This window comes from Fulvia fulva, chromosome 7 (assembly GCF_020509005.1).
Source record: "Fulvia fulva chromosome 7, complete sequence".
In the NCBI taxonomy this organism is placed as follows: Eukaryota; Fungi; Ascomycota; class Dothideomycetes; order Mycosphaerellales; family Mycosphaerellaceae; genus Fulvia; species Fulvia fulva.
In genome coordinates, this window is record NC_063018.1 from 1,930,062 (window position 1) to 1,942,920 (window position 12,859).

General features: G+C 54.2%; 4 protein-coding genes across 4 annotated transcripts; 2 read left to right on the plus strand and 2 right to left on the minus strand.

Moving 5' to 3' along the window:
- Positions 1-244: 244 nt before the first annotated feature.
- On the minus strand, positions 245-980 carry CLAFUR5_10198 (uncharacterized protein; the record flags this gene model as incomplete). Its single annotated transcript, XM_047909346.1, has 2 exons — positions 245-454; positions 573-980. 2 exons carry the CDS (start codon positions 978-980, stop codon positions 245-247), a joined length of 618 nt encoding a protein of 205 aa, XP_047764802.1.
- Positions 981-983: 3 nt separating this feature from the next.
- CLAFUR5_10199 (uncharacterized protein) lies at positions 984-1,560 on the minus strand (the record flags this gene model as incomplete). Its single annotated transcript, XM_047909347.1, has 2 exons — positions 984-1,133; positions 1,186-1,560. 2 exons carry the CDS (start codon positions 1,558-1,560, stop codon positions 984-986), a joined length of 525 nt encoding a protein of 174 aa, XP_047764798.1.
- A 1,019-nt stretch (positions 1,561-2,579) lies between these two features.
- CLAFUR5_10200 (uncharacterized protein) lies at positions 2,580-4,223 on the plus strand (the record flags this gene model as incomplete). The annotated part of the gene is made up of 1 exon (XM_047909348.1): positions 2,580-4,223. The coding sequence occupies one exon, from the start codon at positions 2,580-2,582 to the stop codon at positions 4,221-4,223; it is 1,644 nt and encodes a 547-aa protein (XP_047764267.1).
- A 5,778-nt stretch (positions 4,224-10,001) lies between these two features.
- On the plus strand, positions 10,002-12,773 carry CLAFUR5_10201 (Vacuolar calcium ion transporter; the record flags this gene model as incomplete). The annotated part of the gene is made up of 4 exons (XM_047909349.1): positions 10,002-10,005; positions 10,221-11,086; positions 11,139-11,673; positions 11,842-12,773. The coding sequence occupies 4 exons, from the start codon at positions 10,002-10,004 to the stop codon at positions 12,771-12,773; spliced, it is 2,337 nt and encodes a 778-aa protein (XP_047764266.1).
- Between the last annotated feature and the right edge of the window lie 86 nt (positions 12,774-12,859).

The window sequence follows — 12,859 nt, forward strand, 5'->3', positions numbered from 1 at the left end:
GCGATCTTTTGACGGTCGCGTGTCGAGCGTCGACGAAACGAACGTGTTTCCCCCTGTGCTCTCCTCGCTCATCCCGAGCTTGTCTGGTGGCGTTGCCCATGACATCTTGAATGCCGTCGTCCTCCGGGGCTGAGTTGCAGGTTCTGCTCCTTCATCCGGCGCGCAACCTCGATCGAAGTCCTGCGCCACCACGAACCCAAGATGTGTGTTAGCGAAGACTTCATCTCCGCCATCTCATCTCCATTTACTTCCGCGAGGGGTCTATGCCTTTAGCGATCATGCTCTGACGCACCGCCGCTTGGATCTCGGGTGGCATGTCGTCTATGTTACCACTAAAGTGCTGTCCAGGATCTTTCTCGTGCATGTTCATGAGCATGTCTTTGAGCATCGGGTAAGTCGGCTTCAAGATGTGCATATCTATCAGCTGGTACAGAGGCAATAGCTGATGTGAATCCTGTCCAGACAGAAATAAGTTAGCCATACTCGAACACCATTTGCCAGTGCCTCCACACCTGAGATCAGATTCAGGATACGGCGCGCCTGTCTCAACGAACGATGCACTCCGCACTTACCTTCTGCGGCCAGCGGGTGTCTCCTGTGCTGAGTACGCCATTGGCTTCGACTTCGAAGCCTATAGTACTGTGAGCAAACCTGGCCGCCTCTATAACATCGCGATGGAAAGCTGGCTGGTCACTCTTGCCACAGATGCTGAGAATATCGAGCGCCACTCTGGAAGCAAAGACGGTATGCACGCTAACTGTGCCAGACTTCCAAAGCTCTCTGGCGCACCTGGCCAGCTCGTCTTGCATGTCTGGAAGAGAGCCGCGATCGTCCAGATTCTCCCGACCCATCATGCCTTTACTGTCGTCGACCATCATAATGTCAAGCAGTAGTTGTGTCAGTACACGATCATCTTCTTCTCGTGCCTCGTAGCCAGGCATGTCCAGCAACTCGGGTCTAGATATGTAGGAGAACCGCATCGGCTATATTGGAGGCGGCCATGCCGTCTTCTCGATAGTCTTGGAGCTTGTTTGCGCAAACTTCAACAGTGTCTTGGCGGTTGGAAGGTATATGAAGTCGTGGAACGGTTGGTGCTCGAGCGACTTTGGTGTCTTCAGTACTTCACTCGCGTCCTACTTAGTGTTAGCAAACCTGCACGGAATCTGTACAATGATATCCTCTTACTAGGCCTTGCTTCCACGACTCTGCGTAGTACACAGGAAGTGCCAATTCTGTGTAGGAGTCACGGGAGTCCAAGACGTTCTTGCGTTTCGCCATAGTTTCCTTCTCCAAGCGTTTCACCATGTCTATGCCTGCTTGTGTAACAATGGTCGCCACGCCCAGCGCAGTCTTACCGTCTCTGAAGTTTCGCCAGACCTGAGTGATTTCGGCTTGTATCGCATGCAGATCTTCGAAGAAGCAGAAAAGAACGAAATCGTCTTCGAAGTCGTCGATAGCATCTTCAAGCTCATAAACATGACGACTTGGCTTGCCGGCTTGGAAGGATGGCTCCGCTACATCGAGCGGCGTGAAAGGATACTCTTCGTCTGCTCCCTGCATTTCAAGCTGCGAGAAGCGGTTGCTGCACACTCGTCAGTCCAAGTCTTGTCAGCATGAACCTATGAATCGCTCCGCTCTCTACACCGTAGTCTGTGACCCTGTCGCGCGCGTCTCGATGACAGCTAGCAACCTTCTGCTGGAAGGGGCAGACCGGAGCAACTGACCTTAGCTCTAGGGCATCTGCGTCTCTTGACTTTGCAGCCCATTGTTCGCCGAGCCCCGATTCTGGTTTTGACCATTGCAGTAGGTCCAAAGCATTCGCGAGAACTTGTATGAAGTGCTTATGCCCTTTGTCCGAAACGGGCCATTTTTATCTCCAACATCACTTCATGTCATACGCATCGGTGTGCATCGGAGCCGTCATCAGATCTGTTGCGAAATGCCGGCCCATGCCATGGCTTACCATTCCATCGCGTTGTCGGGCATGTCCTCGGCCACTGGCTCATCGATCGGGCCTCAGGCTGACAGCCTTGGATCCTGCAGAAGAAGGCTTCACACACAGGGACAACGAACAGCATACCATGGCACGTGATGCTGTGCCTCTTCAACATCGGTCGGCGGTGAGGTTCATGTACCTCTGTGCCTCTTATCAAACCTGTTTCTGGACAGCCGCCGTCATCCTGCGCTAGGCACAGCTTCGGGTCTGATCAGCATCCGCGAAAATCCATGTGGGGACTGCGAGGAAGGCATGAGTGACGATGGCTGTTGCAGTGCGACAGACTCAATCCAGCCGCTCTCGCCGGATGCGTAACGACATGTCGCCATGCTGCGTACCCAACAAATATCGAGCATACGGGGAGCGAGCGGCAATTGTCAGGGGATCCTCCAGCAATTATGCTTTCTGATAACCGCCAATCTCTATCGACCAACACAAAAAGCATCTTACTAAGACTGACGCCACAGGCCGGCACGCGATCAAGCAAAAGCATCGCCGCCGCCCCAAAGCTTCTGGCAAAGCTTATGATGCCGGTGCTCTGTCTTTTGTGTCACCTCGACTATTGAGATCCACTGCCCTCACCATGGACCGTGGAGGAAGCTCAAGTAGTAGCGCTACGGATGCCGAGAAGAACGGCTGGGACCACGCCGACCCTTTCCAAGAGGACCAGCAGGGACAGCAAGACACACCGGGGCAACCAAACCGGGTCGCCTTTTCACATCCCAGCCCGGAAGCCAGGACCAGCAATGAGGCAGATTCACATTCGCGCAACGACAGCAACTCCAGCGGCGAACAGAAGCTAGAACGCGTGCACACCTACGAGAAGATCAAGCATGCTGCAGAAGACGTTGCACCTGGACTTGTTGAAAAGATACGCACTGCAAAGGAACTACTACATCTGCACAGCGTAAAAGCGACTGGGCCGACCAACTTCTTCAACCCGACCAATATCCGCATGAAGGTGCATTTTCGACATAACTCTGACGAAAATACTGACTTCGGCATGCGAGACTCCAAAGATATGGATCTGCTGTGGCGGTCGCGTGACAACCGAAAAGGCCGCAACTCCATCGCAGTGCCAGAGATGCCGACAGAGGAAACGCCCTTTCTTCCCATGCGCTACACTCCTCGCTTGTCTACGAAGTTCGCAGATATTCGCAAGAACCTGTGGAAGATGTGCACGACTTTTGCGTACTGGGACATGGCTTTTTGGTCTGGTTGGTCCTACACTATCGGCTCAGCACTCTTCGTCACGAATGGTGTCCTGGCTTGGGGGCCAAAGGCTTTCGGAGAGGACTTTGAATCCGCCCAGACAGAGGGGTATGGTCCATCGCTGACCTTCTTCATCGGAGCACTCTTCTATCAGATCGGAGCTGTGACTGCATATCTGGAAGCTGTGAATGATGGCAGTTTCCATGGTGCTGCAATGCGAAAGCTACTCGAAGGTCACGACGATGACAACAAGAAACTACTTGACGACAAGATTCACCATTTCTTCAGTCACATGAACCCAGCTCATCGCCACCGGGAAGAGGTCTACCAAGATCCTCGTGTCAATCTTAACCCAGAAGCCGGCTGGAACACCAAAGAAGCTCGCAATTTGCGACCTGGATCCATCTACCCACGAGACAAGCACCCTGCCCCACGACGAGGCGCTGTCGATATGGGCGGCGAAGAAAGTGAAGGCAGCGGATACATGGTATGGCGATGGTGGCCCACATGGAAAGCACTGCGTACCCACCACGTCTATGAGATCGGATATACGGCCTGTGCAATCCAGCTATTCGGTGTCACGCTCTACGGCGTCACAGCAATCGTCATCCTCCCAGGCATTCTATCCAGCCTGAACTGGTGGCAGACTCTTGGCGCATACTGGTGCCCCCAGATCGTCGCCGCGTTGTGTTTCTTGACAGCCAGTATCATGTTCCAACTCGAGACTCAAGAGAACTGGTGGAAGCCAGAGCCCAAAGTCCTCGGCTGGTGGATTGGTATATGGTCTGTCGTCGGATCCGTTGGTTTCGAGCTTTGTGCTTGCTTCGGTACCGCTGCTGCTGTCAGGGAGTGGCACTGGGCTGAGTATCAGAGCGATCTGTCTTCCATGTGGGGTTCTGCTGCGTATCTTACCGGCAGCTTTCTGCAGTGGTATGAGGCGCTGAATAAGAACCCGCTGGAAGAGTTGTTGAACGAGCCTGGTGAGATGAAGTCGCATCAAATTCATCCGATATGAAAGCCGAAAGCAACTTGCCCGAAGCGAACTGTTCCGAAGACATGTACTCCCCAACGCAGCATCAATTCTTCATCCTGCCAACGCGACATTTATCTCATGTGACGACCGCGCCATTTGCTCGGACTTCATTGGTCTTTGCCAGCCTCACCAGACCACCGGGTTGCATTCGCGAAAGACTACTGATGCAGCTCTCCAGCCAGGTACCTGGTCTGTTTCTACGTTCTATTGATCTTTTGGATAGATTAAGACGATGACGAAACTGCAGCGACGCCAACATTAAACTTACTGAAGAGAGCCGAGAAAAGGCATCCCGAACGCCAACCACCACAAGTCGCGCCCAAGCCACGGCGCAAACATGATCAACCCATATCTCACATCGCAATCGACCCTCAAGATCCGGTATCGAGATACAATGTTTGCTTGCGCCCAGCTGTTGTGTACATAAGCATGCATGGAGAAGCCCTGCTGCGTGCTCCTTCCTGTCAGCCGCTGCCATAGGCTTTCCTTGTGCGTCCGGCTGACTCGTCACGCGCCTGTGTAACGTTCTTCTGCAGATGCATGAAGTAGTGCTAGACGTCTGCCCAACTATGGAAATACTTCACATCCGTTCCGAGTCCAGCTTATCTCATGTCGGACGTTGGGGTTGCTTACCTTCGACGGTACACCTCTTCAGAAGCCCGGCAACATCGCCAAGTAGAGAGATTGAACCGCCTGTCTCTTCGCGGGCTTTGGACGACAGATGGCAGCTACCCTCCTCACTGCAGTTCCGACGAGTACGACGGTTGTGATCGCAGCAGGATCCCCGAACACGTTGATCACGGCCAATTTAATTACAGCCGTTGGACCTCCAGTCGCAACTTGTACTCCTATCTGCCTTCAATTGGACTCCGGTGGCAGATGTACTCGATTACAAGGCTGCGGCTGCATCGTTGCCATTGGTGTTGAGGGACATCCGGATTGCTCTTTCAGGCCTTTGCCACTGCGATCGAGTGCTGGACGGACGAATGGACCTGGAGCGGCTTTCGCTGGGCATTGTTACACGATGATACTGTTCGTCAGCCTCTCTTCACTTTGGCAATGTCGTGGATGATGAGCGGCGATTCTTATATTCAGCACAACATTTACGATGTACACTCCCGACATTTCCGCTTGGACTATAGACCAGTTCGCCACCGGATCTGTTCACCAAAGACTACCTACCACCGCACGATCTTCACTACAGATAGCTCTGCCGAGAGGAGCATAACACGAAGCCCTCGCTCGCGTCACAACACACATAACAACGCCCTCTTGAACACCAACGATTGCCAGCAGTTTCTATGCAACGATCCTTCGGTGGCTGTCCACAGCTGCCACTACCTGCAGCCTACGAGGAGGCCAGAGCTATCAGCCTCGAGCCAAACTTTCCATCAGCACCACAAAGCGGCACAGACAGCCAGCGAGAAGCAGAATCATCGAGCCAGCAGGATCACACCAGCGATGCCTCCAACCCGCGTGAGCCGCACGTTATGTACCCTGAATTCGAAGTAAGGAGAGCTCGAAGGCAGCTGGCAGCGACGTATATCAGGACTCCTAGCGTTCACAGCATTTCATCCGTCGATTCACGGCTTCCAGATCCCGCTCCGGAAGCAGGCAGTGCCGCCGAAGATTCAGGACCAAGTCCAGAAGCGAGTACGTCTACGCGACCTCGAGTGGCATATCATCATCGGCCAGACTGGAAGCTGAGGCTTCTGCTCGTGCTCGTTCGTACGGCTGAGGTGACGAATGCGCCGTGGATGTTTGGGAATGGGAATGAAGTATAGTTGACGGAGGGCTTATCTGGCGCGACGATCAAGCATATCAATACGGATCTTTGCAATCTCTCTTGAATCTTCTGTGCTGTGGCTTCTGTTGGTCAGCTTTCATGTGATCTCACGTCATTTCATGCGTCTCTTTTCCGTGCGTCAGGTGGCGAATCTATACTGGACAGGATATTCACCATATACACTCTCGACGGCTGCAACCGAAGGAAGGCGCTGGCCCTCGCCTTCCGACGCATTCACTGGGAGCTTTGACGGCGGAGTGGCCTTCACTGAGGAATTTTGGAACCACTAGCCGGTCTTTCGCCCTCGCTCTCGCTCTCACACCTGCCATCCGCCACCTCTGCCTACCGCACACAGCGAAGATGGCACCTGCCTCGCTCCGCTCGCTTGGCGACTGCCCACAGCTTCACCTTCCCTCGGTATACGAGGACTCGAAGGCGATCTGCCTGGATCTGACATGAACAGCCAACCCACCCACCGATGCAGACGACCCTGGGCGCACTCATCCGACCAACTGTACTGCACGAGAGACCACCTTGACACACGCACCCCATGTCCTCTTCCCCGATTCCGTGGTCAGAAAAGCTCGGGATCAACGCCAGCAAGTGGCGAGCCTTGCCAGTACCTCGTCAAGGCGGTCAAGACCACCAAGTCCAGCTCCCCAATACAAGCACAAGGTGGACTGGAGGCTGAGGGTTTGGCTGGCTGGTGTCCGTGTCATCGAGAAGACGGGGATGTGGTGGCCATTTGGTGGCCAACGGGATGATGATTGATTAGGGGAAGGCTGTTGAAACGGTAGCATAGCGTACTGATCGCACATGAAGAGCATGGTTTGGGAGGCATAGTCTAGCAGTATTGCGTAATCTGTCTGCCACATATGGACTCAGTGTCTAGGAACTATCTCACTCGGCCCCAGCGAGCGGCCTCCAGATCATGAAATGCGCCAGATGTAGTGATCTTGACTGACTCGAGTCGCCATGTGCACTGTCGCTGGGCTTGAAGGATATCACAACAAAAACCGCTGCTTCCGACGACCGACATCGCCTGAGTGGCGCAATCAGAACTGTTTCCTTTCCAAGCACACTGTATACCGCCGCTAGCTGCGATCTAGGACCATCATAACCATGGTCCTCAGTACACTCCTCTCGTTGGTACAGCCGCTCAAGCGATGGCGGTTGTTGTCTTTTTGCCTTGAGCCATGCATTGACTACCTCTATGATGTGTGAAAGATGTGGTGGGGTGTAGATAGTCCAGTGACTCGAGCTGCGCGTTGTTGATCATCTAGGTCCGCATGTGAGTGTTAGAAACGATGATAGGGTCATGGTATGGGGAATGCGAGACTCAGGAGCGACGATATTGCGGAGGACTGGTGCGATGTTGAACCGTCGATTTGTATATTTATATCATGTTCGTGTGCTGGAGTGATAAGGTGTTGAAACTGTTGTTTATTCTCAGATGTTTGAGACGGCGAGGTATGCGACGACGAGGTATGCGACGACGAGGTATCCGACGACGAGGTAGTGGTAGTCGGAGTGGGAGGGTGGGAATCAGGGGTATAGAGATTATGGACTCGGGCGCAGCAACAGTACGACGGCAACTGTCTTGGCAGCATTCATGAATGCGACGGCAACCGGGCGCAATATACAACAGAGCGCGAGATGAGGCGGCGACGAGACAACACGACGAAGACACCGAGATAGGGAAGGGACAACTTCTTCTCCAGTCGCCAGCAAGATGCCAACTTTCTGATGAAAAAGCAACGCACAAAGAGTGCAAAGTGGAGTGGGAAGGACTTGAACCTCCATCTCTGAGTTGAATGGTACTGGCATAAAAGAGTCTGCCGCCCTCAGCATGTCAAACGAGCGACAACATTATCGGGCCCCTCGGTGTCCTGCCGTTGGACGACCTCTCCAAAGTGGTTCTGCTTCAAGCCCAGGAGGCTGTTGGGTAGAGTGGGAATCGAACACCACATTTCATGAGTTTGGTACGGTACCGACAAGAACGAGTTTGTCACCTTTCGCATGTCAAAAGAGTGAGACAGCTAGGGCCCCTCATGCGTCTTTCCGTTAGACGACATTCCCGAAAAGTGGGTAGCCTGTTTATAGCCCAGGGAGGCTGTTGGAGAAGGGAGGAATCGAACACTCCATCTCGTGAGTTGAATGGTGCTGGCAAGAATGAGGTTCGCCACCCGTCGCATGTCAAAAGAATGAGACAGCTAGGGCCCCTGACGTGTCCTGCCGTTGAACGACCTCCCCTGTGATGAGTCGCAAGTGACGATGACCTCGATAAGGCGAAGGTACTGGAGAAGGGTCAGTGAAATGGAAAGGGGGTTGGACGTACCTGGTGGACATTGGGTTGGTTGATGTTGAGGAAAGGAAGAAGGAGAAAGTGCGAGGAGCTTGGAGTTTTATCCTGGCGGGTGTGACTCACAGCTCGACTGTGGCCACCACTCTGAACGTTAACTTGTTGTATAGCAGTCTGACCAGCTCTATTTCTGGAGTGCTAGAAGTGTTGTGGGCGAATGAAGTGTATGGTAAACTTGTTCGGCATGCCGAAGAGCTCTCGGGCCGAGGATTCTGAACGACATCTCCAGTAAGGACCTACGAAGATGATATGAGTACCTTGATAGTAGAAGTTCTTCGGCAGCTGCCGGTAGGCTTGATGGTCGCGACTCTGTCATCGAGATGCCATGTCACGGTGCGGCGAGCGATTCCAGGTGTCTTGGCCGTTCTGCGAGTTCGGCTCGAAGGTCCTCTCACGCCAAGCAAGCCCAGAAAGTTGTACTCGTGCGTAGACTGTTTGTGAAGTATGATGGCTCGTGGCACGAGGGATCACTCAAGTGCTTGGCATGCTTGTCTCTCGTGGTTCGCACATGGTTCGACCAGTCCACGGTGTGTGACGGCGTACACTTGAGTGGCGGATGCCTGCTCTCTCGACGCCAAGCTGAAGCGTCACCAATGCGTAGCGACTGCAGATGGTCGCACCACACCGACCTCATATGTGCCTCCATTATGAACGGAGATGCTTGTGACCGCCATTGCTCCGAAAGGTGGAGAAGTGAGAGATCGGCATGATGTGCTCGGAACACGGCTGAGGTGCCGAAAGTTGGATCTAGTGCAGAGGTGCCTCTGTGGCGTGACGCTCTTGGTTCATGTTGCGTGCCTTCGGTAGTCATGTTGTGAGTACCAATGCAAGCGCGGACTCGTCTCCTGCTTGCGTGCGAGTTCAGCAAATGCGACAGCACCACCACATACGCGTACAGTAGCGTGTAGCAGGCGAAAGTGGTCGGCCGAGCACTCGCCGAGCCACATGAAATTTGGTCTCGTGAGGTGATACCGCCGACCGGGAAGAAGGTAGCTTGCTGAGCTACCGCTGTTGGCTTGTTTGTCGAGAGCAATCACTGCTGTTCATGAGACAAGTCGTCCAGTGGCAGCGGAGAAAGCGCAGTAGCATTGCGCTAGCTTGATCTCGTCCCAATAATTGCCACGGAGCAATCGTGGAGAGAAGGTTGATGTGTTGCAGCAAATGCGGAAGGCCATCATTGATAGCCATCATGGCTGGGCAAAGGTTTCCGATGGCTTCGTTGTGCTGCATCTCAGCCTGCTGTGCGAATAATCGCGCGTGCATCGGCCAGTGGAAAGACGACAGCATGGTGTGGGCGGTGATGACAACGAGGCATGCTTGACGGAATTGCAGGGCTGTCGACGTGAACGGTGAACGGTGAAGCCTGCGTGGCCTGGAAGATTGTCGCGACATGACGATGCTCACCTCGCTAACAAGGAAGTCGCACCTGCGCCACACCTCCCAGCAGGTCCATTTGATCATCCAGAAGCGAGAAGAATCAACACCCGACATCTCCGACGTCCTGTAAACGTCGACCTCCACGACCAACTCATCGACATCACTCCTCAGACATACCACAGACTGCGTGCTACTGCAGGCAGCAACTTGGCTTCTGACGAGTGCCCGCACTGATATGTGTGAGTGGAGCCATCTCATCGCTGCTTAGAACATCGTCCGCGCCCAGCTCATTATTGTGGAGCGTCCCCGAAGGCTTAAGCCCGTGGCGCGGTCATCACAAGACGACATCTCGCCTTAGCATTCCTCCCTGCTCTCTCCTCGCTTCTTCACCAACTCCGCCTTCAGTGTTTGAGGCAGCATACGCGAATGGGACACCTCTCTGACCCTTTTACAGACCGTTATCGTACTGAGGCAATACGCACTGCCAGCCAACGCGATATCCCCACCGTCGAGAGCAACGGAGGCATCCTCCCAACCCACAACACAGCCAACAAGGCCAAGTCTACCGAAGCTGGCGGGCTAAGCAACGACAATGGGCGCGGCGGCCTACCGTCTCGACCCTCAGGCCTACGAGCCTCCCAGAGCAACGGCGGCACATATGGAGGAGATGGAGCAAGAGACATTGGCGGTGACGCTGAGAAGTCCGCACACAACACCGCGGAGGACTCAACATCCCAGTCCGCACCTCCCCCAGCTCCGCCACCCATCAAGTCCGAAGTTGCGGGCCCTGGAGATGCCACCATAGAATCTACCGAAGGAAACAAGAACAAACCACCTATCACCACCCGCATGAAGAATGGCTGCAAGCGCTTTGGCTCGCACTTCAAGAATGCCATCTGTCACAGTTGGGTCAACGTCCTTCTCATTGCTGTACCCGCTGGTATCGCCGCAGAAGCAGCACATCTCAGTCCAGCAGCCATCTTTGCCATCAATGCAGTCGCCATCGTACCACTCGCTGGACTGCTCAGTCACGCCACCGAGAGCGTGGCCAGCAGACTTGGAGATACTCTTGGAGCACTCCTCAATGTCTCCTTCGGCAACGCTGTCGAACTGATCATCTTCATCATCGCACTGGTGAAGAATGAGATCCACATTGTTCAGGCATCCTTACTGGGCTCGATTCTGGCCAACTTACTACTCATCCTGGGCATGGCTTTCTTGTTTGGCGGCCTCCGCTTTCGAGAGCAGATTTACAACAGCACCGTTACACAGATGAGCGCTTGTCTCCTCAGCTTGAGTGTGATGAGCTTGCTCCTGCCGGTAAGCATGAACTACATTCACATGATATGTCAGGATACTGATTTGACTACAGACCGCCTTCCATGCCTCTTTCAACGACCAGAATCTCAATCTAGCCAATGCTTCGACTCTCAAGGTCAGCCGTGGTACAAGTGTCATCCTTTTGCTGGTCTACGTCCTGTACTTGCTGTTCCAGCTAAAGTCGCATGCGTACATGTATGAGAGCACGCCACAAGCAGTCATTGACGAAGAGTCGCATCCTGGAGTACTGCACGACATGATGAACTCGTCATCGTCTTCCAGCGACAGCAGTAGCTCGGACAGCAGCGACTCAGATACCTCAGGCTCAGGCTCCGTCACTACCAGGAAGAAGGTCACGCGAATGATCAAGCACCGAATGCGCCGCAAGTCCAGTGTCAGTACGAGTAGTTCTCGCACTCACTCAAAGGCCACATCTGCCTTGAGCTCTCCTACCACCCAGGAGCGTCAAGAGTACATCGAAGACCCAGCACTCGACAATGGTGCCACTCGTCGTGAGTCCACACTTGCAGCTATCGATAGCGTCGAGGATGCAGATGCAGACAGAGAAGACAACGGACCAACCACTCGTATCTTCGATTGGGCGAAGCGTCACAACAGCAACGAGGGCGAGAAGTCGCCAGACCCGCCTAAGAAGCGAAAGAAGCACCACAAGAAGAAGGACAAGAAGCATCACCGCAAGCACCACGATGGACCGGCTGAAGAGCCAGTTGAGAATGAGAAAGCCACGATCGAAGAAATACCTACCGAGTCTACCACCGGACAGCCAAAGGTCGGATTCGCCGACGACGTTGAAGTGGTCCCAGCCCAGACTCCCACCAACCAGTCCGCTCGCCTCGCGTTTAACATGCGCGGGTTGTCTTCGCGTGTCAGGCCTGCATTACCGTCAATGTTGTCTAACAACGTCTTCGTGCAGCCACGACCAACTCCTTCGCCAGCTGCTCAACGTCCCAACTTTACACGCCCGGTGTCGGCTGGAGCTGCAAACCTCCGCCGCACCAGCTCTTTACCCGAACGCCTGAACCGCGAGACCACACCCACTCCTGGCACCAACTACGTACGCACGGATCCTCTGCCACCCTACCAGCACCAGCAGTATCGCGTTCGTGCGGGCAACCAGCCAGCGCCGACCAAAGAGGAGGAAGAGATCGGTGAACCAGACATGTCCAAGACAGCAGCTGTTGTCCTGCTGTTGTGCAGCACAGCTCTGGTCGCTGTCTGCGCCGAGTTCATGGTCGACGCTATCCCGGAGATGATTGCTGGCAACGGTGCAGTTGGTGAGGCCTTCATCGGTCTCATTATCCTGCCCATCGTTGGTAACGCAGCAGAGCACGTCACAGCAGTCACCGTTGCCGCCAAGAACAAGATGGATCTCGCAATCGGTGTCGCTGTCGGCTCCAGCATCCAGATCGCACTCTTCGTCACTCCAGTCGTGGTCTTGCTCGGATGGATTCTGGACACTAACATGAGTCTGTACTTCAACATCTTCGAGACTATCAGTCTGTTTGTCACCGTCTTCGTCGTCAACTTCCTGGTCCTCGACGGGCGCAGCAACTATCTGGAGGGCAGTCTGTTGATCGCGGCTTATGTTATCATCGCCCTCGTGGCCTTCTTCTATCCCGAGTCTGACGCTTCGAGCGCCATCGGTGATGGAATTGGCGGAACCTAGGAAGTCTGTCGCCCGAAGTGCGACTGAGCGTCGCAACGCTCAACGATCGATATCTTGGACCGGGGAGTTTGTCTTTATGATGGCGA